The following is a 25948-nucleotide window of genomic DNA, read 5'->3' on the forward strand; positions in this document are numbered from 1 at the left end:
AAAAAACTGAAAATTGGGGCAGACATTTTTATAAAGAAATGAAAATTGCGGTAAAAACTTCGTGACATTATTTTTCAAATAGTTGTAATCGAAAAAAATCCTTCGTCCAAGTCTTTAAGAATTGTATCTCAAATACTGTGTAAAATTTCATGAAAATCGGTTGAGTAGTTGTCGAGAAATCTCGCCAACCGACTATAAAAACACAGTAACGAGAAAAACGCAATTAAAGACGGTGTACTTAGCGTAGCTAGCCTCGAGCGCACAAGTTCTCATAGCTTTATCTCCGAAACTACTACTTGGATCAATTTAGGACAATATATTGAGGTGTTGTAGAATTTAATAAGGCAATAAAAAATTCAATTCTTTGAAGCAAGTAAATTCATGTAACACTTATATAAAGTTTATTTATGAATTTTGCTCATTTCTTAAACAATACTCAGGCTGATCTGGTCGTATGGAAACAAAATCTGTGACAGCTTAGTTTCATGCAATTTTAGTATTATTCAAGCCTTCACCTGAAAAGTAGATACCGTTACAAAGGAAAAAAATAACAAAAATTTTAAATACTCCAGCTAATGCTATCTTTCTATACCCCGAACAAGGTATATTAGTTTTCCATGAAGTTTGTAACACTCAGAAGGAAACGTCGGAGACCATATAAATATAAATACAATGTATATGTATAAAGAAATTAGCAGGACCAGCTAAGTTGAATTACTCTTGGCCGGCTGTCTTTATAGAAGCGAACTACTCCCACCACTTTTGAGATACAAATTTTAAATTTTGACTGAGTCTGAGTCTGAAGTAGGTTTGAAGGCACAGTGCTTAAAGTTTGCAGGAATGTCCCTGATTGGACCCTTTCATATACTCAGCTTCCCCGCAATACCCTTGATACAGCTGATAGATCCACAGAAGCCATTTGTAGAATAGCATTCAGTGCCATTGTTAGTGTAGTCCATGTTCACCACAGATGCCAATAAGAGTCGATCTTTGGGCGGGTTCACGGTTCTTAGCGAATACAGATTTTTCCGGAGTTAATTCAAATTGAAGGAGAATTGAAAGTTTAATTATAATACTAGGCATCCTACATACTAAAGTTGGCGGAAATAACGTTGGCCTTTGGTGGAATCAATAAGCACACGCATCAATTTGTAACGGTAAAAGTCATCCAAAGCGCATGTAAACACAACAGTTCGGCGACAAGGTTTTTACTAGTAGTTTTTGGGATTCACATGGAATTATGGACTACTTAGAAAATGTTCCGCATTAATGTAACTGTGTTTGCAGATGAGTTTATTAAGCTTGCTTCTCAGGAAGATGTTTTTTGTTGCTGTATTTTTTTGAAAATTTTTATTGTAGAAGAATGAATTAAAATTGAAATCAGAACCTGAAGTCATCTCTATGCAGGCTAATCAGAGCTCTCAGCACTGATTTATTGACGGATCTTTTCTTAGATAAATCAATTTTATACTTTGGCAACATGTTGCTACAGAGTATAATAGTTTTGTTCACCTAACAAATTTTTGTACCACCTAAAACTAATTGAGATAGATATAGGGTTACGTATACATATATAAATGATCAGGAAGAAGAGAAGACTTGAAATCCATCTGGCTATTTGTACAAGTTGCACTTGAATAAAAATTGAGATATCTTGCAGAAAATTAGTATGTGGGTTCTTTGGCAAAAAAATACGAGTTCGTAGATGTAATCGAAATACTACCGCGCCCACAAAACGCCATTAATTCGATATCTACGAATATATTCCCATGTTACAGTGTTGAAAATGGGCGAAATCGGACTATAGCTACGCTTACTTCCAATATAACACAACTTTAACCACCACAAGAAGTAGTCAATATAACGAAATAAAACCTTGAGAGCGCGTGTTTTTCTTATAACGGTACATGTTTGTGCTTATAATGAATAAAATTGGATGAAAACACGCCCTTGACCCCACATAATTAACAGGCCTTATGTATCTGAGGGTACTTCCCTGGCTTAATGCTTGCGGGCTGCAAGAGTATGAAATGTTCGGTTATACCCGAACTTAACTCTTCCTTACTTGTTATATTATTATATTATAAATGTGCAGTTGAGTCTGCATCTGGAGTGTCTAAGATCTCAAATCAAATAAATATGAGATATTATGTAGAATATTTTTATATATAAGCGGAACATTATCCGGTTGAACCTGAAGCTAACTTAGAAAGTTACAAAAAAACTTTTTGCAATGTCGACAATTCCTTCTAAATTATTGAGATGGTATGACACAAATAATGAAGAAAAATAATATTGAGGGTGTTTGTATCCTTCTTCTCCTTTAATGGCGTAGACACCGCTTATCATACACGTTTGGATGATTACTTAGTTATACTCCTTCCTTTGCAAGTACATAGGTCAGTGCTTTCAAGCATACAAATTTTTCGTAAAAGTTACATAAAGCATCTCTTTTAATCTATTACCAATTAATTTATTTAAATGAAAAATTTTCCTTACTAGTTCGTCTCATTGTTACTTTTATTATATTTTAATCCCTTAAATAATTACGAATTTCTCTGCATTAAGATCATGCTAATTAATGCTGTGAAGTTCATTCACATTCTACCATTTCACCTTATATAATATTAGCAATGTTAATAAGACAAACGTGCCGTCAAAGTTTTTTTGTTTATACTTTTTGCAAAGGTGATTAGCTGTTTACTCATTCCAACTCACGAACCTGCATGGTTACTCATACAGTACAACACACACACAAGCGCACCTACATCCAATAGCAGTTAACTTAGCTAAAAGATTCTTGAAAAAAATCTTCTAAAATGAACGCGCTGGAATCTTTGCTGCTAAGTGTATCGTATTTCACAGCGTGTATGTCTGTTTGTACTTACATATAGTATATACATACATACGTGTACTTAGCTTAAAAGCGTGAAAAATTTCTCTTTGCCGCTCATTTACGTCGTTGAATCGGCACACAACGTCTTCAGCCAATGGGAAGTTCACGACGGAACATTGAGCTTGAACATTGTGCCAATGAAATCCGAGCTTTTTATATTTAAGCCATAACCATAACGTATTAGTATGTCTTTAGTACAGGTAAGAGCCATATTGGTTGATAAATGTTGTCTTGAATTTATAAGTGAATCGGTCAAAATCCTCCTACTCGCTGAGGAAACTGGAAAACTGTGATTTAATAGTGGTTTAATAATTTTTTGTTTTTGTATTTACTTACGCGCTTGCTTACATATGAGTAAATGGTATACATTTACATATGAATAATTTTTGCATATTCGTGTATATGTGATGTTTACCTGCTGTTATAATTAAAATTAGGGTGGTTCATTTCTTTTTTCATTATTTTTATATTCAAAAAAATTTTCTTCCTAGTATATATGGACGAAAAATTAGCTTATTTTTTCAGATTGGACATATTATCGTAATTAAAATTAGGGTGGTTCATTTTTTTATTATTTTTTTTTCAAAAAAATGTTGCCTTTGTATAAATGGGCGAAAAATTAGTTTTATTTTTCAGTTTGAGCCAATGTAGCATATAGCTGCAATGCAAAAATACCGATCAAAAGCAAGAAAACGATCTTTTTATGCCTTTAATCCGTTAAGAAATGCGTCTGTGAGGGGTATTATGGCTTCGTTGATATCAAAGTTAACCTCGTATCTTATATTCATTAGTTCTCATCGAAAAATTCACTAACTTCTATCCATTAGTTAATATAGGTAAACTTTCAGCAAAAACCGTCCCGCCCTAATGCATATATTTATAAGCAATTCGCATGTAGTACGTGCATAAAAGACTTGAAGTGTTGTAAAAGCGCATTTTTATTAGCTTAAATTAGCCGCAATACAAAGTGAATGCGTTTCTATGTACATATGTGTATGTGCATGCACAAGTGCTCTACAATTTCTACAATAAAGGAAATTAACTTAAAATTCTCCGACAAAAAGGTGTTATAAAATTGTGGAAAGTTATATTTGCAAAACTGGTTTCTCTGTAACACAAGCTCATTTCAAATGTAACAGATTTTCAAAAAGTGGCGAGCATTTCAAAATTAGTTGAAAAATCATCAATTCTCTACACACAAGAAGGGTTACTCTTGGAGATATTATTTTCGTTTTTTGAGATATTTCTTTAGTCAACACTAGAATTTCTGTTGTGTGTATTGCCCGATTTGCTTCAACATTCAATGCGATTTCATCCCTTCTTTTGATAAGATTGTCTTTCTATCTATAGTCTTAAGGGGTCTACTGTGATCAAATTGAAAGATGAATTTCGTCCATTTCATCTCCTTCAAAGTAATCCCCGCTGCAATACACTTATGCTAACGAATTTTCCAGTCATCATATCACTTGGAAAAATCCTCCGTCATGATGGCCATCAGAACCTTCTTCGATTCCGCTTTTATATCCTCAATTGAGTCAAAACGGTATACTCGGAGTGGTCCTGTGAAATTGCTGAATAGCCGGAAGATACACGAAGGTAAATCAGGCGAATACTTTCTTCGTCTTCTCGAAGATCGCCTAAAGAATCAAAGGATCCCAGAATTTTCCAAAAAAAAAATTCTGTAAATGTAATTTTTTTATTTATTCATTAAATAAAACACTTCTACAAAAACATTACAAAAAGAACGTTTTTTCTGACGCGTATCTCAAAAAATAATGAATATTAATGACGTGAAATTTAACAATAGCACCTACTTTTAAACATGGTTTGAATAAAAGCTCCTGATGTCCATCAGTAAAAAACTGCTACTTATTTTTTAACCGGTTCCACAACTCTTTTAAGAGGAAAAATTCATCAATATCAACATCAAACTCAAGATGCAACAAGGTGAAAGCAGATGAATATAACAAAATAATAGTAAATATTTTATTTAAAGTATAATAAACCAAAAACCAACACAAAAGACTTAAGAAGCGAACTTGCATTGAGAAGTGTCATTGCTATAAAAAATGAGAAAATTAGACGCGATAAAGCTAAATTATGAAAATCAAAAGTAAATTATTACAAAAAAGAACTAATTTCCATCCTCCCATTTGCTAGTTACTGGTTTCTCTCTTCCCTCCCATATGGCCATTGATGTATTAAAACCAAAAATTAAATTTTCATCAATTTCTTTAAAAGAAATCTTAAATAACCACTTAATTTAAGGAGAGACGGAAATGAATTACCTTATCTCGACGAAAACAAATGACTACCAACACCTATCCACCTCCAATCATCCCCTGTCAGCAAGTTAAGCCCAATACTCATTAGACTTTAATGTTACATTAACATTTTATGTTACACTTTACACTTTAATGTTAGGATATAGAAATATTGATTGTTAGGTATAAGAAATATTATTTAGGCTACGAGGGGTAATCGTATGACTAAGCAAGAGCTGATGAAATTCTCTCATCAGATTGGGTTGTATGAAACAATAAGATATAAAAATAGTGGTAAGAGCTTCAATATACATATAACTAGAATACTAGGCAAAATTTCTCAAATCAAGTTTCGTCCATAAGTCTTTTGTTACAGCTCTGGTGTGGTACAAAACCTTCAAAAATGGCCAAGAGATCTTTGAAAATGTGCCTCGTTCTGGACAACCTTCGATCTCCTCAATTAATAAAAATATTGAAAAATGTGAGGGATGTGGTGCTGGGAAATCGTCAGTGTTAGAGAGATAGCAAGAGAGCCCGACATCTCTCGCGAGTTCGTTGGAAAGATTTTGGTGGATATTTTGAATATGAAGCGCGTCCTTGCTCGACTCGTTCCGATAAAGCTGGTTTTTTTTTTCATAAAGAGTATCTTAAACAGGTCTTTTTGGACATGATCCCACATTCATGGAGAGCATTATAATTGCCGACAAAAGATGGGTATCTGAGTTTGACATGCAAACAAGGGGGAAAAACGATTAGAGGTCCAAAACACCACGCCAAAGCCACTCAAAAATCATGATGATGCTCATTATTTTTTTATCGATATTCGTGGTTTGATGCATCATGAATTTGTTCCGGAGGAAAAGACGATTAATAAGGAATTCTGTTTGGCTATATCCGTCGAAAACGGTCGGAAACGATGAAGAACAATTCACGAATTTATACGATGATAATGCACCATCGCATCAAGCAACGATTGGGACCGAAATCAAAGCCACAAAACGTAATGAATACCACCACTGTATTCACCAGATTTGGTTCCGTTTGATTATTTCATGTTCCCCAAACTGAAATTGCCACTCCGTGGAACCCGTTTTCAGTCGATCGAAGAAATCAAACAAAATTCGCTGACGAAGCTGAAGCCATACCAAAAAGTGCTTATGAAAAGAGTGTCAAGGACTGGAAAAATCATTGGCATAAGTGTATTACATTTTGGAGAGGATTGATTTGAAGACGATTATATAAATATTGATGAATAATTAAAAGTTTTGGGTTTTATTTACAATTCCCGGGAGCTATCACAATGTATACCAAATCTAAATACTATTACATCTGAAATATGGATATAAGATCTTCATTGTGATTATGATCAATGAGTTTGGCAGTTATAGTCTGATGTGAGAAATTTCTCGGAAATTGTATCGTTGTCTTGGACAATAATCTATGTTCCAATTTCGTGAAGATAACTTTGAAATAAAGTTTTCCATGATAAGGCAACCATATCATATAGTGGTCCGATATTTGTGGTTAAAATAAATGAGCCTCTTCTTGACACTTATTTTAAGTCAAACTCATGAGGTTTCTTTACCTGTTGAGGAAGCTCAACTGTGCAGCTCTACAATTTCCGTAGTCTTTAGATCCGGTCTTTGGACATATTGTCTTGATATTGTTTACTTTCGATTTTAATATACTCAAATTCAATTCGTTCTTATCCTACCAAATCACTCAGCATTTGTTATACATATGTATATATGTATGTATATGTCTATATAATCCTAGGCATTATTGTGGTTGGCTTGTATTGCAATTTAAGGATTAACACTTTTGCGTCGCTTCGCTTAAATGCCTATTACAAATTACAATTTAGGGATTCACATGCCACTATGCACGTTGGCCCCTTTAAGATTCTATTGTTTCTAGAAGTCAACTGTTTTGTTTAAATTTCCCGCCAAACTCAATCAATTGCATTATACACCTGTTCCACAATTATTAAGGATAACGTCAAATGTAACTTTAAAACAACCCTTAAAGGAAGAAGACCATGCGGGCAAGCGAGTAACAAACCAACCAAGCGATACCATATTGTAGCATCACCAGGAACAGGTTCAACTGACAACTGCCAACCGTCAACCGCCAAAAGAATACTCTTCAGCATACTCATTTACACATTATTTCATACGTACATAAGTACATATATAGCAGTATATCTGCATATTTATGTGAATATTTGTATGCATGTATGTGGGCATGTGCGTGTACACACTTGCCGCTACATCCTAAATTGCCACATACTTACCCAACCGGTGCATCGCCAATTGTGCACCGATGAGCGCCAGCACATCCGCACACACATGCGGGTATTTTGCGCATAAACAAGCCAGCGCACCTACCCTGCAGGGAAATCCAGCTATATTGATTCCGCACTTACACCCTTGTGTTAACGTAGAAATCGCTTGAGGTTTGCTTTTAGCTATCCACCTGTGGTGCTGTGGATTCTCAGGCGCAATACCGTGGGAAATTCGCCCTGTAAAGTTAATTGCCGAGTTTTGGAAACCACTTGTAGGCACAAAAGTAACAGGTATTGGTGGCATACGGAGCAGAATGGGAATGAGATACGATCACGTAAAGTAATTGGCTAATATATGTCTCATTTACTGAAGATATTCGTATAAACAATATTCAGTGACCAAATTTAAATTTGTGATTGCCCAGAACCTGAAGTATGAACGACGTTACGAGTTTTCTAAAGAAAGGTTCTGCGGAAGATTTATGGTCCTTTGCGCATTGGCCTCGGCAAATACCGCGTTCGATGGAACAATGAGCTGTACGAGATATACGACGACATTGACATAGTTCAAGGGCTACGCTGGCTAGGTCATATTGTCCGAATGGACAAAAACACTCCAGCTCTGAAAGCAGTACCCGGCGGGGGAGGCAGAGGAAAAGGAAGACTGCCACTCCGTTGAAAAGAACAGGTGAAGAAGGACGTGACTTCGCTTGGAATCTGGAATTGGCGCTACCTCACGAAAAGAAGAAACGACTGGCGCGCCTTGTATCGTGTAACCGGTGTCTACGGCAGTACAGAAGAAGAAGAAGTCACTATTTGTCAACGTATCTGGTATACTCTCTGTTCTCAAATTTTTGGCTTCATTTGAATTTTTCGCTTTTGAAGTTTTGATTTTTACTAAAACTTCTCAACTAGGCAGTCATTTTGTTGGTGCTCTGAGCAATGCTATTACAGAACTGGTGTTTTGACAATATCCATTTCACACGAGAGCTCTTTTGTCGGTTTTTCGTAGGCGAAGTGGCGACGAAGAAAGACAAAACGAACGAGCCGCTCGTGGACGTACATATACGCCTGTGTTCTTATTGTTGTTGTTGTATCGCCAACACATTCAACATTCCTGAATTAAATTCGAGGCCTGGTGACGAGTTGACAATCCTTGGCCAGATAGAAATTTGGTCCGTTTCGGTTACCTAGACCCAACTATCGGGGGAAACAGTTCTATACGCCATTCGGTACTCCTTTTCATTTCGAAATTATTTTCATGATAGCGCTCGGGTCTTCCAACATTTTCTGTTAACATCTATATTTTGTTTACAATATGAAAATTCGTACTTATAATATAAGAACTGTACGACTCAAGTTCTCGGATTAGTGTCGCTCGTGTGAACTGTGGCAAAGATCTATTCATAAGGGAAACACCCCACTTTTGTTATTGCGTGAAGAAGAAAATCTTTAACCTAGCCCTAGCATTAAAACAACTTGCACATTGGAGAGTTTTTAATCACCACTCCTTCTCCGATCACAGGTACATTAGCTTTGCTTACGAAGTGGGTCCAGCTAATAAATCTTTTAGTAATATTAGCAACACGGATTGGCTTCTGATTGAAGAAGCTAAGTTAGATTTTCCAATGACGCCAGATTGCTGCTCAGTTTTCACAGCCCTCGCCATTGATGTCGATATCTTCCGTGCTGCAAGCAGAATCTCTCCTAAAAGTGTTCTTGTTCTCTGAAAACCCATAAAGGCAAAGGGAAATCGCTTTGGCGGACTTCGGAACTATTAGAGATCAGGTTATTGACCAGAAGAATGTTCAACAAAGCGCGAAAAAGCAATTACAAGTCGAAACTATAGAAGGCCAAGAAGCACAAGATCATAGATGAAAGTTTAGGTGCATTCTTGTGAAAACCCCTGCTTCTATGGATTATGAAGATGGTGACTGGATTTCGAGCAGCGAGGTGTCCTTAAAACTACTCCTGGACGCTCACTTTCCAACGAACCTATGCACTGAAGAAGTGTCCCTCCTTCTTCTGTCTACTTTCTTAAAGATTCTGAGAAGGTCATCATAAGTAACGGGCAACACGGACTGCCAAAAAACTTAATTTCATTCCTATATTTCGTAGCTACCAAGTACCTCAATGATTTACAGATTTTTCCAACATGGTCCACGGAATTGCATATATGCATGTACAACGGTATGTATGCCTGCCAACCCGGTTAAAGAGCAATGCATTTACTCTCAATCGTATAAAGGAGTCAGTCGTAAAGACACCAACAGGTGAATAAAACGTTGACTTTGCTGCCGTGAAGGTGCGCTTCCCTTTGTTCACGTGTTATTCTTTCATTGTCCGATAAATAAAAACATCTGTACCCTGCTGATTCTTGCTGTGTTGTTGTTGTTGTCGTTGCTCCTGCTGCCGCTGTTGGTGCTGCTGCTGCTGAGTGTTACTCTTAGTAGGCACCGCTATGATGAGGGCAAGGCAATAATTTTCGTACAAACGTGTGCAGAGTTTTGGAAAAGGCATTCTGAAATTGTTGTGCAGCAGAAAAACAGCTTGTCGTTATTATAACTATTATCCCTTGACTTTATTCGCCCCATTTCAAATGTAAGGATATGCTATACATAATAAAATGCAATAAAACAACAACACTGTGCCCTTACCGAATCGTAGTCATAAGTGCATCCTGCATTAATGATTTTATTTCTCAGCACACGAAAACCAATAATCCTCTTCAACCCCGATTTGTTATGGGGTTTTCTCTCTGGATGAATTGGTCATGCTGTTATTTTCCATCTATATACAATAAATGCAGGTTCTAATTCAGGGTTGATCCTTACGAAACACGAAAACACTTTGCATGCATGCCGAACAACTGCTCGCTAATTGTGCGTAACTAAAGAATAGTTTCAATTAGGAGAAGTTGTTTTGATGCAAAAAATGTCAATAATTAAAAACTTAAATAAATATTAGATATGTGTTTGCTTGCAGGTGGCAGCGTGGGATGCTGCATACATTTGTCTTTTTGGGGAATTAAAATATCCAAACATATGTCACTCCGGTTTAGTCGTTAGTTTTTAGGAGCAGCCTTGCTTTTCTGCCTTGTACGACACCTTTTTAACTATCTTCTTTTGAAATCTACATATTTGTCTTCCAGCTGCTACCATATAAGCTCCAGCAAGGTGAACTTTTCAAATTCTTTAAGGTACTTCTTTTAATAGTATACTTGTCTCAAACAAGTTCTAAATTTGTAAAAAAATTAGAGCCAAACTCCAAAGATTAAACTACACACTTTAAGCTTTATTAGAGAAATCTTACTGAATTAAATTCCTAATATTTGCTGCTGCTCCACTACTGCGGAACTTTTAACTCGAACTTGTACTGCCAACAATTGGACCACTAAAGAAGCATTCGCTCAGACGCGGTCAGCTATGGCCAATAGGAATTGGGTTTCAATAGAACATCGCCGACATCACGAGCCAGAAGTTCAGAGACCTTGGTTGACTTTTATAAAGTGCATTCGGTGATTTTTACGAAATATTTAAACCGATCCAATAAAGAAGTTCCATTAAATTTTGTGTGGGGAATCAAATTTCTTTTGCCGAAACTTTCAGAATGTTGAAAAAGGCCTTTAGTGATAATTTTTTGTCGAGTGAAAGTGTTTTTGATTATTACAAATTATCTAAAGAGGGTCGAGAACGCGTTCGACGACGAACCACGTCCAGGGCAATCATCAACAGCAACTGATGGTCAATAAAATAAACGAATTATTGCTTGACAATGGACGATTAATGGCTAGAGATCTTACTGGCATCTTTGGAATATCAGAAGGATCAGTGAAAACTATTTTTAAAGATCAATAGAGCCTGAGAAAAGTGAAAGTACGATTGGTTTCAAAATCACTCCATTTTTTTCGAAAAATAGCGTAGCATTAACGTCTGTGAAACAATGCTTTCCGACTACCAGAATATCATAAAACGTATTATTACTGGTGATGATTCTTGGATGTATGCTTACGACCCGGTAACAGACAATTAATCGGCCGAATATCGTGGCAAAAGTGAGCCAAAGCTGAAAAAATCACGTCAAAGCAGGTCAAAAATTAAGGTTATGTTGACAGTTGGTTTCGATTATCAAGGTGTAATGCGCTTCGAATTTCTTCCGACTGTCCAAACTATCAAACTACACGAGTATAACCAATTATTATACCAATAAAGCTGATAGCGAATTAAGAGCCAAATTTTCTTTTGCGTCCATCACAAGACCAGTAAGTTAAACTTCCCGGGAAGAATTTTCGACGATGACTTACGAGGTATGACAATTAAGTAATGAGACTGATTCCATAAAAACCGTGTATTTCAAAATTATTCTACAACTCTGTCATCCCCTTCAAAGTAGTCCCCTTGGGCAGCTATACAGCGATTCCACCGCGTTTGCCATGCTTCGTAACATTTCTGGGACGCTTTGACTGGGATGTCAACGAGTACCCTCGTCACGGTCGCCTGGATGTCCGTAATCGACTCAAAATGTGTTCCTTTGACCACCGATTTTGGTTTAGGAAACAAAAAAGTCACAGGGAGATATGTCGGGCGAATAAGGCGGCTGTTGCACCACGGCAATTCCTTTAGAGGCCAAATACAGGGACACGCTGAGGGCGGTGTGGCACGGCGCGTTGTCGTGATGAAAGATCCAGTTACGAGCGATGTCTGGGCGCACCCTGTTGACTCGTTTTCGAAATCTTTCGAGTACTCGGCATTAGTAGACTTGATTCACAGTTTTCCCCGGTGGAACGAATTCTGTGTGGACGATTCCACGGCTATCAAAAAAGGCAATAATCAACCATTGTGAGCTTTGGGCACGACTAAGAGCACTATCACCATACACTCTTACAATTTTAGAGTACGTTTCCGAAGCTGTTTCCTCCAATCTGGCGCAAAATTTTATCGTGACGCGTTGCCCTTGATTTCGTTTTTCCATTTTCGTGACGAGTACTACAAACACACGTCTACTCAACTTAACGCAGCAGGCGAACTAAACAAGCTAGAGCGATGGTATATATATCAATGGAGAGGGGAGGGATGCCGAAAAAAGAGTAAGGGAATTCACAAGGTCACAGGTTTACCACTATATAAAATCAGTCTCATTACTTAATTGTCAAACCTCGTAACAGACCTGCCAAAAAAACTTTCACATTCCTTGACGAATACGATCCTAATTTCTGAAATACTGTTGAAATCTTAAAGTAAATTTATAGGATAATGCTTTAACAAAAAAAGGTCTGTAGAATGACTCGTTCTATTTTTCAATGTAAGAGCATGTCTTTTTTGATCTCCAACAAGTTCTGTTATCTTAATAACTCTGCCCATATCATAAGAGAATGCAGTGAATTTTAAGATAACTCCCGTTTAAAAAATCCAGAAATGAAAAATAATCTTTCATTAGCATTTCATGAGAAAACTCATGTCAGCGAACATGACCTTAACACTTTAAATCCTGTACTAACTAAATTTGGGAACTTTGAAAGCACTATGGGAGAGTGAAGAGAGTACATGTTTGTCACTAACAGACGCCAGTATACTCATTATATAGGATGAAATCATTACTTTAAAAACTCTATACCACAGTTTAGATTGGGCTACTCTGACTGGCTGTTTCGCCAAACAGAATCATATACTTGTACGTCCTATGTAATGCCACCACATGAATGATCCTATACAAATGTGTTAAGGCCAGAAACTATCAACTACTATTACCCCTTCTAAACGTCGAAAGTCGGTTTCAAGCTCTTTAGTGAAGTTTTAAATCGTCAAAACTCACACGGTACAGTTTATATCGAAGAATTTCAAAAAAAGTAACCGGTAGCCCTTTAAGAACCCTCAATATGCAAAGCTTAGCATGTTGGTTGACAACAGCACCTTTGCTTTCGTAGTACACTGCGGTAAAATCTTCCCAACCCAATGACATCTCGGACTGCCAGCGTAGAATAAATTGCGCTCACATTTTTCGCCGCAAGCTAAACATATGTAAATCAAATAAACCGTAATTATACACGAATACGCATACAGCTGCAAAATAATGATTACAATTAAAATAGTCAGCAAGTTTTATTTGCTGTTAGTCATAATATTAGCTGAGCGTAAGACTCAAGAATTATTACCGTAATGCTAAATTTTGTAAAATATACATTTATATACTTGTATATGTAAAAGTGTGTGTACATACCTATATTTATACTTATAAAATATTTGCATCTTATTAATTTACTAAAGTGCTATTAACTAACGATTATTCATACCTGCAACCCAATATAAGTACAAATTAAATATTATAATACCATAAAGTCTATGCAGAACCGCTCGTTTTGAATTTTTGCATAATTTATTATTTTTTATACCCTGAACAGGATAAATTAGGTTTGACGCGAAATTTGTAACACGCAGAAGTAAACATCGGAGACCATATAAGGTACTATAAGTATGTATATAGGATTTTTTCTATAGGGACGCTACAAAAAAAACCGATAGAGACAGTAAACGACGTCATATTTTTTCCCGCTCTTTCATTTTTCTTCAGTAAGATTTGCCATTTCATCATGGAAAGATATATGATCCAACAGTGAGTCGAAATTATTAAAATTTACTACCAAATTTCAGAGTCAGGGGCCTCAACTTTAAGAGCTACTTACATGTATAAAAGATCAGCCTGGTGAGCTGACTGGATTTATTCATATCCGTATGTTTATATGTACGAGTATGACAATTAAGTAATGAGACTGATTCCACAAAAACCGTATATTTGAAAATTATTCTACAACTCTGCCATCCTCTTCAAAATAGTGCCCTTAGGCAGCTATACAGCGATTCCAGCACGTTTTCCATGCTTCGTAACATTTCTGGAACGCTTCGACTGGGATGTCCGCGAAGACCCTCGTCACGGCCGCCTCGATGTCCGTAATCGACTCAAAATGGGTTCCTTTGACCACCGATTTTGTTTATCGCGACGCGTTGCTCTTGATTTCGTTTTTCCATTTTCGTGACGGGCACTACAAACACACGTCTACTCAACTTGACGCAGCAGGTGAACTAAACTAGAGCGATGGTACATACATCAATGGAGAGGGGATGGCGGAAAAAGAGAAAGGGAATTTCAAGGTCACAGGTTTACCACAAGCGCGGCAATAAAATCAGTCTCATTACTTAATTGTCAAACCTCGTATATATGCGAAGCAATCCCTCAGTTTTGACGATAACGACAAAAAGTTGTGAACACGTTATTTTATGCGATATCGGAACTCTATAGCATATAGCTACTCTAAAAACGGATCGATCAAAATCAAATCGTTTTCTAGAAACGTTTTTTATTTAAGGGGTTACATGGGATTACGGGTTTCAAAAATAGATTTTTTTTTATTGTCTTATTAAATTTGTCTTAAATTTTCAAGTTCCGAGGAATAGTTTCAGAGATACAGCCTTGAGAACTTGTGCGCTCGAAGCTAGCTAGGATAAGTGCGCCGACTTTAAAATATGTTTTTTCTCGAAGCTGTATTTTTGAAATCGGTTTCTCAAGAAGTAATCAACCGATCTTCATGTCTCATGAATGTTTTCACAGATCTTTGAGATGCAATCGTTAAAGATTTGGACGAAATATTTTTTTTCGATTACAACTATTTGAAAAAAATTTCGTGAAATTTTTTTTTTTGTTTGTAAAAATGTCTGCCAAAAATCCCATTTTCAGTTTTTTATCCCTCTATGCCAGTTCAAAGTTAGGGAAGCACGTATTTTTTCACTTTAGATGATCCTGTAAGGAGATATCCTGCCAACGCGAGCGCACCTTTTTTCCGAGAGGTCACCGGAAATAGAGTCGCAATGGCCGAATTTAAAATATTTTTTCCAAAAAATTTCAGATGTTCTTTATTAATAGTTTATGTCTGTAACAATAAAAAATTCTTTTAAAATATTTCATTTTTATATGAGAAATAAATGCTGAAAAGGGCAGTTTTTTACACGAGGAAATCCAGGTAACCCATTAACAAGTTATCTCCACGAAATTCGAGATAGATTATTTTCCAAGGCAACGCTACAATCTCCAAACATATTGGTCAGATTAGACCACTATAGCATATAATTGCCATACAAACTGACCGCGTCTACCTTGTAAACTGACATCTCAAGTTCTGATATGGATATGGAAACTGTTTTATTTCAGAAGACATCTTCACGAAATTTGGCATGTATTATTCTCCTAGGCAACACTACAAACTCAGACCATATTGTTCAGATCGGACAGCTATGGCACCCAGCAGCCATACGAACTGATCTATTAAAATCAAGGTAAAAATCTGTTTATACCCTTTTTTGCTAAAAGAAATGCAGCTGTGAAGGGTATTATCGTTTAGCTGCAGTCAGCTATTTTTGTATTTTTTTTAATGAAAACCACTTTGATTAAAAACTGGAATTGTGCAAGTGTACCGCATACAGTAGCACTGAAAATATAATTTCTCGAAGCAGGTGATTTATTACGCTGCGCCATACAAAGCACGTACATACATATGTATGTATGTAGCAATGTGAGCGCGCGGGGAAATACTACACGTATTTATCGATCCTGACGATTGCGATCGAATATGAGCTTTTTCGTTGTCGTTTTTCGTTTTTGCTTTATTATTAGTTATTATTAGTTATTAAGGTGCTGTGTGGTGAGTGTTCTTCCTTCTGGTCTTGGGTCTTTCATTTAATTCGAGCACACTCAGTTACACACACACATATGTACATACATACATATATCAATGCATACATATGGTTACGTGGTACATGTCATCAAGACGCAGGCAAGCGGGACGGCAGCTTCCTGTGCGCGCGGTCACTATGGTGTTTGCGCGTATAAATCCACTACTCGGAGCTTAAATGTGAACGAGATAAACATGAAAGAATTTGACCAACTCATATGGACTGCAGTAGCGCTGCCGGTAGGTAGTTAACTCCCTATATATGTATGTATGTATGCAGCTATATTCTTGCATTCTTATTGGTATATACTGTTTGTTGATGGGCCATGCTTGGGGGCTTGAAGGCTTCGAAAGTGCCCACAAACGTACATACGCACTGTACTTGCCGCAAAAATATCAGCCAGCTTCGGTATCCATATATATGTATGTATGTGTATGTACAGCCCATATGCATCTACCGTATAATGACTGCTCCCTTGCGAACTTGATTTTATTCATTCATTAAATTCCATACATACAAAACAGGTAGGAAACTAACATGTGCAATAAGAGTAGCTACAAACTAATTTAATTTGGATGCTTGATGCCGCTGGCTATGGTAGGCAATTTACTACAGTGTGATGAATTTATCTTTCGAACATTTCGACTACTTACTTACCGACACATGTATATACATATAAACATACATACATATGTATATACAGAGTTAACCGGCCAATATGCCGCCTATATAGTAAATGTAAAATACATACAAACAATTCTATATGCATGCATTGTTAGTGTAATTTCTGTGTAATCGCAAATATCTTTGGCTACTGTGAATTTAATAATAGGTTTGATGCTTACGATATATTGTACGAATATCGATATACATATACATATTTATATGCCGATATGCTGCATATATATAATTTGTACATTTTATTAGATGCTTTGTCGAAAAAATTATATGCATATATGACGATAGCAGCGAAAAGACGTGAATCTTTAAGATAAAAAACTTCTTGTTGCCAAACGTTTAGGGTTATGGCGAGGTTACTAATATAAATATGATGTTGTAATTCAGAAGCGATGTTGAGTTTTTATCACTCTAATGATAGCACTATGATTTCCGGGTCCAATTTCCTTCAACTAATATTAACAGAGTTGAGGGAACAATTGTGAATGATCTCTGGAGCATCCCTGAGAGCTTTGTTTCACTCAAACGCATGTGTACTATATATACCTGGGTATTCGATAAAGCAGTCTGGGTCTGGTAGCGAACGAGAGAAAGGCAAAATATCTTCTGTCATCAAACAAACAGTCGTCGCATTCGTGACTCGGCTCCCATGCCACTGTTGACAGTCATAACTTGAAGTCGTAAATAATTTCGTATATCTTGGAACCAGCATTAGCAGAATCATTATTGCCAACAGGTGTTACTAGGCAATTGAGAAGTAAAGTCATCTCTCGACGAAAAAATATCAAACTCTACAAGACACTCATCATCCGCGTTTTGCTATATGGTGCAGAGGCAAGGTTGATGACAACAACTGATGAGTCGTTTGTTACGAGTTTTCGTGGGAAAGGTTCTGCGAAAGAATTATGGTTCTTTACGTATTGGTCCACAGTCGATGGTACGATGATGAGATATGCAGCGATATTGACATAGCTCAGCGAATTAAGAGACAGCGTCTACGCTGACTACAAGTGGGTCATGTCGTTGAAATGAACGAAAACACTCCGGCTCTGAGAGTATTCTACGCAGTGCCCGCCGGTTTCGTTGGAAAGATCGGGTGGTGAATTACCTAGCTGCACCTGGAATCTCCAACTTGCGCCAAATTGTAGTATAGTCCTTTTCCTAGAGTAAAAATCGGAGTAAAAACTTTTTGGCATAGGAAATTTCACACAATGGCCAAATACGGTTATTACTAAAATGTAAAATAATACTTATGAAAACTCTTTATCCGCGCTACAAAAGGATTAAATTTGAGTATACGTGGATAGTACCTAGGCGAACTCAGCCCTGGCTGTCGCTTCTCTGCTTTTGAGTTTGCTGACTGTGCGTCCAAGACTAGTAAAAAATGCCTAGACTTTTTATCTCTAGCATGGAGTTATTTTATAACTAGACTGGTTTGGTTGCCTCGAAATAGAGTTGTTGCAGGAAACTGTAAGGTGGATTAAGTCGCTAGGACTGCAATTTTAGCAGCACCGTTGGCTTCTTGTGCTTCACTACTGGACTGTGGGACCTCAGACCAAATAAGCAAGCGTTGGTCGATTACCAGTAGCGGTGCCATCGCAAGGTTCTTCTGGTTCAGAATAAATCGTAAGAAGGAACTCTTCACACTCAGCAAGTTCCAACTTTTATTTTAATAGTTGTAGGAATTCTAACTGGTCTTGGCCGATTAGAATTCCTACAATAAGCTGCATAAGCTTTTTGGAAGAAAATTAGATAGAATCATATCAAAACTTCCTCCTCAAATACCTCGCTTTAGCCAGATCAAGGCTTTTGTCATTCTATCCAGCCATTAATTCGAAAGCTTTTGTTTAAGATTTTTAGCATATTTTCTGCAATCACATCCCACAGTGCAGCGTAATATTTATCAATGAATTTTAACATCTAACCGGCGTAATGAAGCGAGTTGCTCCGAAGATGCAACGCATCAACTCAATTGCTGCGAGGTGTATGCGTTCACCTCCTCATCTCGTATATTGCATACGTGTATGTACATAAGTTTGTATGGGATGTACGTGGATGCAGTCAGTACTGATCTTTGCCTGCCCAACGCAACACGTATACAGTAGCTCGGCTCGCTTTAATTTTATGGACACGTTGGAAACGTATTATTACTGTTAAGAAAAGAAATGCCAATGTGTCTTAAGGATGCCAACCGACCAACTTGTATGCATGTCGTTTGTATAAATTCATATATACAGACACTTGTACATATGTATGTACTTTCGAACGTATGGTATTTATGTGTTGCATTGCTCTCGTTTTGCGCTTCCGTCGAGTAATTGAAGTGAAAAGAAGTTGAAGAAGAGGAAGAGTCAAGAATATTCGCCAATATTTACGACTGATTTTAGTTAGTGCCATTGTTGTTGCTGCTACAGTTAAAGCAACAACACATTTTTAATAGACGCATGCTTCATTTACATATATTTGCATGTATACATATACATATGTACATATATATATGAAATCCTGCATATCCTTGTGATTCCTCGCTGATTGCATCTGTGAAATAATGCTGTTGGTAAAAAATTCTTTAATGGCGAAGCAGATGGTCCCTACACCTTTGGTCAAATAATCTTCCTAGCTACGTCTCTAAGTTTTCCAAAAATTGGGGGAATGATTTTAGAGATGATGGGATGAGTCCATTGACCCAGTATATAAAAATCGCTGGTCAAACTTTTCCGGATTTGTCCGGAAAGTAATATGACTGAGTCGATTTAAAAAAAACGTATTGAACCAATCGTTACAATTCTTTAAAAAGCACGATGTCCAAGCACAAGAAGGCGTCAGGTGCATGCTGCTTTGATCTCCTCTGTCGTCTCTAAATGCTTACCTTTCATCGGCCTTTTCAAGCAAGGAAACAAAAAAGGCCGGGGGGGCCACATCTGGGCTGTAGGGCGGCTGCTGAAGCGTTGGGATACCGGCCTTGGTCAGGTAGCTGTTCACAAGAAAGGCGGTCGTGTCGTGGTGTAACTTCCATTCGGCTGCGATGTCTTATCGGTCTCAATTGACCCTTTGTTTGAATCTCTTGAGGACTTCCACGTAAAACTTAACATTGACGGTTTGTCCAGGAGGAACAAATTCATGGTGGACACGCTGGCGTGTGCTACTCGGAAGATTGCCTCTTTGTCTCGGGATCTTACTCAAATATCCATGACTTAAGATTACGTTATTCGAAAATTGGAACTCACTTCACACATGTTCAAATTTTCTTAGGACACCATGCCTTGCACCACTTAGAGAAACAATGTTTGTCTTGACTCTCCAGGTGCTCGGAGACAACTTACCAGCCGCTCGTTCGTTAGCTAGGAAGGGCCTAAGCTACCTAATCCAATCGGTGCGTGCACGCTCCGAAGTACAGTCGGGGCGGAGGAAAATCAGTCCTATTACTTTCCGGACAATTATGTACGGAGATCAAACGTGACACAAACCTAATCTAGGAAAAATAATTTCAATTAGTTTTGAGTGCAATAACAACTCTTTTATGAGCAACAACAACTAGAACAACAAGAATTTACCATGAATTAGCCGTTTCCCACAATAGCTTACTTTAAAAATAATTAGTCGAGAGACAAAAGCTCACGCATCTAAGCAATAGTAAAATCTTGCCGATTGGAAGAATTTTTTTTATTTTCTTCGATCTATGCGAAAGAATGTCTGTGAGATTTTAGTACGACCACTATAGAAACTATTCCGGGTCGACCCGATTTCCTTCGTTTTGGGGATGGCATTATTAGATATAGCCAACCTTAAAGTACATATTTTAGTGGTATCACTTACCGTAATACTATCTCTTGTGACTACACATGACACCCTCTTATCATTAGCTTCTTTTCTTGTGCGGTTGAGATTTCGGTAATACTCACCCTGTTCTCCATTCGTAATTTATTACTAATCTCTTGGCATAACCTGACTTCCAAGCAGATCTTAACTAACAGTTAAGCTCGGAAAAACATCTGTCAAAGGTATAAGATTATTATTTCGGAATTTTATTTATATTTTACAAGAAAATTAATCAATGACCCATAACTAGATTTTGTTACACCGGTCGTGTTAATTTTTAAGAAATTGATCTCTGAGGTTTCGAGAAGTAAAATCTCAGTTGACTATTACAAAAGAATCATTATTCAAACCTATGTACGTCCGGCTTAATTCACTTCGTCATTAGTAATGTATAATCTAATTATGATTATTTTTCAAGTCTCACGTTGACATTTTGGGAAGACTAATTAATACGTCTAATAAACAAGAGAGAGATAGAGATCGGGGACAATTCCTCTATGGCCCGAAGTCTTTAGGCGGTCCGATCCTCAGCAACAATTTTATGTACATTTTTAACACCAACAATTCACAACAACCATACACCGGGTCCCAATTGTCTCTCAACGGCCTTGTATATATAAAAATTTTCACAAATAGGGCTCTGATAATAAAATATGGAAAAAATGCAACTTTTTTATTTTCTACTTGCATCAAGCTGAATTTGGATGAATATTAAGAACTAAGCATCAGCTTTTCAAAGATGTTCAATGAAATTCGTTTATTTATCAATTGGCAATTATAGTTGAGTACATTTTTCATTACAATGTTTGAGCTTTATCGGCAATTTCCTTAAACATATTATACAATTCGATTCATTAAATAATACCAGCATACATACATATGTACGTACATACGAACGCTCGAGCATAAAGGAATAAACAAAAGCACACTTTATAAAAATATAATTATGATTTTAATAGGCGGCAATCGATCTACAATCTATGCTGCAGTGTGAATATTAAGTAGTCGCCAAACCTGCCCATTTGTCAATCGGTAGCGTTCGTCGCTCTTCGACTCTCATCGTACCAATACAAACAACTAACTGGCAATTGGCAGCTGGCAGCAATATGGTTTCATAACGAAACGAACAGTGCAATGCGTTGTTGTCTACCCGCTAAAGCCAGGCCATGATTAAGAACATCACCAGAACTCGAATTGGCTTGTCGTCTCGGTTATATGCCGCTCAAGTTGGCGCAAACCAGCCAGGTTTAGTTTATTTCAACTCTGCAGCTTGCAACTTGCTGCCGAACGCACTTTGCGCGCTGTCTGTTTGCCGCTGGCTAAAATTTAGATTTTTATATCATATATGCATGTAGGCACACACACACACACACATGCAAACAGATGTACACGTACTCGGCAGTCGTAAAGACGTATCAGTACCACGACAGCTTATGGCTTTTATACCCCATGTAGTTATGTTGGTACATAGGTCCATGGGTGCATATGGGTGCAGTTCGGTGTGTATGTAGATAATTGTGTGAGGTGTATCCATACTTTCGGTAGCAGCAGGCAGGTCGCTCGGACATTTGGCTGGACAATCGGCCGGTCCGCCGGTCGGCCGGTCGGTCGGTCGGTAGAATAAAGAACACGTTCCCGCTATTGATACGAACTGTGAGCAAATGCATTCGAATATTAAAGAGGATGCAGTAAACGTGCGGCGTTGCGGCAATGGCCAACGGTTGAGCCGCACTTTCGTATGCGTGTACGTTGGTGTGTTTAGTGCCGAAAGTGGTAGCCAAGCGCCATAAAATGCTGTCGACAGTCCAGATGCTTCGTAGCCGCAAGGAGTGCAATTTTGTTGGAAGCATTTCACTGACACAACACTAACACTGTATTTATTTTGCTATTACCGAAGTTAATACACATTACACTCGGCATGACACTTCCCTACTACTGCTACTAGCTTAGTTCTATACACCATATCCACATGTATGTATGGAACGAGTACGAGTATGAATTATGGCTGTGAGTTGGGCGCGAGGGAAATGTAAAATCAAATGCTCGCCAAAAATGAGGAATTGAAAGTATCGCTGTTGCCTATATAAATATTTATATATTTGTGCACGTATGTATGTACATACATATGTATGTATGTATGTATATTGATATTATTAGTGTTATTAAGTTGGCGCGTCCTTTTAACGGCTTTCAGAAGCTGTAAAATGTATGTGTAATCTGTCGGATAGATAGTAGAAGTTAATGAATTGAATGTTCGTTAGTGAAATAAAGTCCGATTAGACACAATTAGATTAAAAAAAAATCTACTCAGATCCTTTAAACGGCACTGAAACATAAACCTAGGTTCAATAACCTGTTGTAACTACGAAGGAGTATTACAGTTATTAACTTAAGTTCGAATCTCAAAATCTGGAGATTTGAATAAGAAAAGGTGTTCAATATTATATATTTACAATTTTTAGACCAAAGTTCAATTCCCGAACGATTGAAGAATATATCAATCTGGTACACATTCTGATCAAAATTGACCCGGACTGACAAATTATACAATATCCGATACAAGCATGCTTGCGATTGATCCAATTTTTCATAAACTTATTATAAGCCTCGGGTGGGGTTGAATTCAGAGTCTTTATCGAATTTCAGTTTTTTCGGTTTTGACTTATTTTCGGAGCGCCTATGTTGTCGGACAGTTTCGAGGTTATATTTATAAATCAATGTCTCGTCGCCAGTACTAATGCGTTTGATGAATGTTGGGTTGTTAGTGGCAGAATTCTGTCAAGTTTATAGTACTTGGTCGGATAAAAAATCCGAGTGTCTTTCGATTACATAGAACCCACTATCGAGGGAACGGAAAGTTTGGTCCACAGTTAAATTAAGTAGCATCTCTTTTCCGACCTCTAAAAAAATATGGGTTTCTTTGTTAAGCTACGTTGTCAAACATCACTTTGCGACATCTACTCGACGTCGGTTTTGTAAAAGTTTCAAGCCTTTTAATACGAAACATACCCAAAACATTAACCAAAATGAGTTGACTCGATCCATAAGAGATATTGAGATCCTCTGATATCTCTTTGATGCCAACCAGATTTTTTCCTGCAGTTTATTTAACCTTTTCGTTATTATCGTCTTTGAGAGGGGTGGTTAGACGGCTCGCATAAGGCAAGTTTGCGATGACTTTACGACTTTCACTGAATGCTTTGTGCCGCTCAAATAATAGTGTTATTTATAGTGTAGACATTCTGCAAAATTTTTAACCATTCCGTAGCTGTGATTCAATTGGAAACATGAAGTTGCAAACAAACTTCTTGTTCAGTTTCTTTCTTCATAGTAAAAATCACCAGAGAAACTTTCCATCAGACACACACTATGTAGTTGGCATAAGGCGATGAAACTTCTTTGCGAGCTGGGGATATAAAATCTGCCATTACGACTTCCAACGGCTAAGTCCCGCTAACGAAAAGGCGTGCCTTTGAGAAGAAGCGACGGAAGAAAAATAAAATGGCTATTGAAAAACAGAAGAAGGAAGAACTCAGATTATCTCGAAAACACAATATGTATCTACTTCCTGATCCACTATATCGAATGACAAATGATCTCAAAACTTATTCTCACTTTAATTATTGAACTCTAATTCTTGAGGATCAACCAAAAAGCTAACTCAGTCATGTATCTGGAAATATGTGTTTTCATAATTTTTGTTGTAACGCTCCAAACCAAATATGACTCCATTCAAAGCTTTGATGGCTTTCTTAGGTGTAATTCGAGACTATAATAGTTTCTTCACTTTTAATTTATCCTGTATACTCAATGAAAATAATTTTGAATCAGTTTAATTAAGCTATCTAAACATAATCTTATTCCGGAAAATCGGTTCAACAAAACCGGAACTAACTTCTTTATTTCCGGTCTGGAGCTGTCACCGAAGCAGTAATAACAATATTAACAAAAAGTGTTTGAGATCTTTTTATGTTAATACCAAAGCAGCCCGATGACCTAATTTACAAATTGATCGCTTTTAATTTCCGGATTTTGGGATATATGGATTTATCTAGGAAATTGCATTACTGATTTAAAACAAAAATGAAAATGGCATCCCTAACCGATACTTATTACGCGATAACAGAACCGATTTTAACTACTCGGTGTCGCTCATCGCTAAAGAACACCAATAACATTCCAATTTACAAGTGAAAACAAATATTGTTGTTAAAAAATGAAGGAAAAAATGAGGCGCAATTTTTGGATTTCCTCCGAAATTGAGTGCATGTTAAATTTGCTACGTGAGGTTTATAGAATACAAGGCACCACTGCAACAACAAATTACACATTTATACAAATTGCAAACAAGATGAGGAAGAAGGGATTTCCCAACAAGTCGGCCACACAAATACGACGAAAGTGGTTTCAAATGAAGTCGGCTTATTTGTGCTATAAACGCGGTAATGTTGAGAGGTAAATGCAATATATTAAAAAAATTGTGAGTTTGGTATTTTTATAAAAGAATTTGATAAACAAATCGCTACAAATGTACACATATGTATATATATTTCTGTATAATGTTGCCAGACTTAAAACTTTAGAACAAACTAGATGTTTACCATTTTAATGTTTACATTTAAATATATTTATAGGTTGCTCCTGATACCTGAGAAATTTCGTCCTATAATAGCGCAATTTGTTGATAAAGAAATTAAACCGAATTACCGCGAGCTGTCACCATCTCCGGAACCTGCGCCAGCACCACAACCGACACCATCGCCTCCACCGGCGCCAGAACCTGTTCAAACACCTATAATGACGTATAGTAGAATGAGAGACACATCCAATGCCAGAAGTATGAACATACATTTTTAAAATTATATGTTTGATAATTGCGTTAAAATTTCAGGTGGCGCAAAAAGCGTTAACAGTGAACTGATTTATGATGATTTCTTCTCCGAAATAAAGCAGACCCACAAAATTATTAACAGTACCTTTTCGAATATGCAAAAAATTTTAATGGATTTCGAACATGAGTGCCAAGCTCAGAGAGACGCTAAGCTTATTGCATTTATAAACAGTATGAAATATGATTTTTAATAAAAAGTAAAATTTGAAATATGTATATATTTTTTCTGTAACTCGGGTTGGAGCATAGACTAATATTCCTAAATCAATTTTTATGGAGGATTTAGCAAAATGCTGAATATTTTCGTTTTATCAAAATAGTCAAAATTTTTAATCACATTCTCATTGTAAATTTGAAAGGTTTTAGTACACAGCACAGAAAGTTTTAGAACAGTTT

The 25948-nt window shown here is 37.0% G+C and overlaps 1 protein-coding gene across 1 annotated transcript; it reads left to right on the plus strand.

Annotated features, from left to right (window-relative positions):
* The first annotated feature begins 24792 nt into the window (after positions 1 to 24792).
* On the plus strand, positions 24793 to 25768 carry LOC105233569 (uncharacterized). The gene is made up of 3 exons (XM_011215683.4): positions 24793 to 25116; positions 25296 to 25498; positions 25553 to 25768. Exons 1-3 carry the CDS (start codon positions 24878 to 24880, stop codon positions 25741 to 25743), a joined length of 633 nt encoding a protein of 210 aa, XP_011213985.1. The 5' UTR covers positions 24793 to 24877; the 3' UTR covers positions 25744 to 25768.
* The last annotated feature ends 180 nt before the right edge of the window (positions 25769 to 25948 follow it).

The sequence above is a fragment of the Bactrocera dorsalis genome, chromosome 1, assembly GCF_023373825.1.
Source record: "Bactrocera dorsalis isolate Fly_Bdor chromosome 1, ASM2337382v1, whole genome shotgun sequence".
In the NCBI taxonomy this organism is placed as follows: domain Eukaryota; kingdom Metazoa; phylum Arthropoda; class Insecta; order Diptera; family Tephritidae; genus Bactrocera; species Bactrocera dorsalis.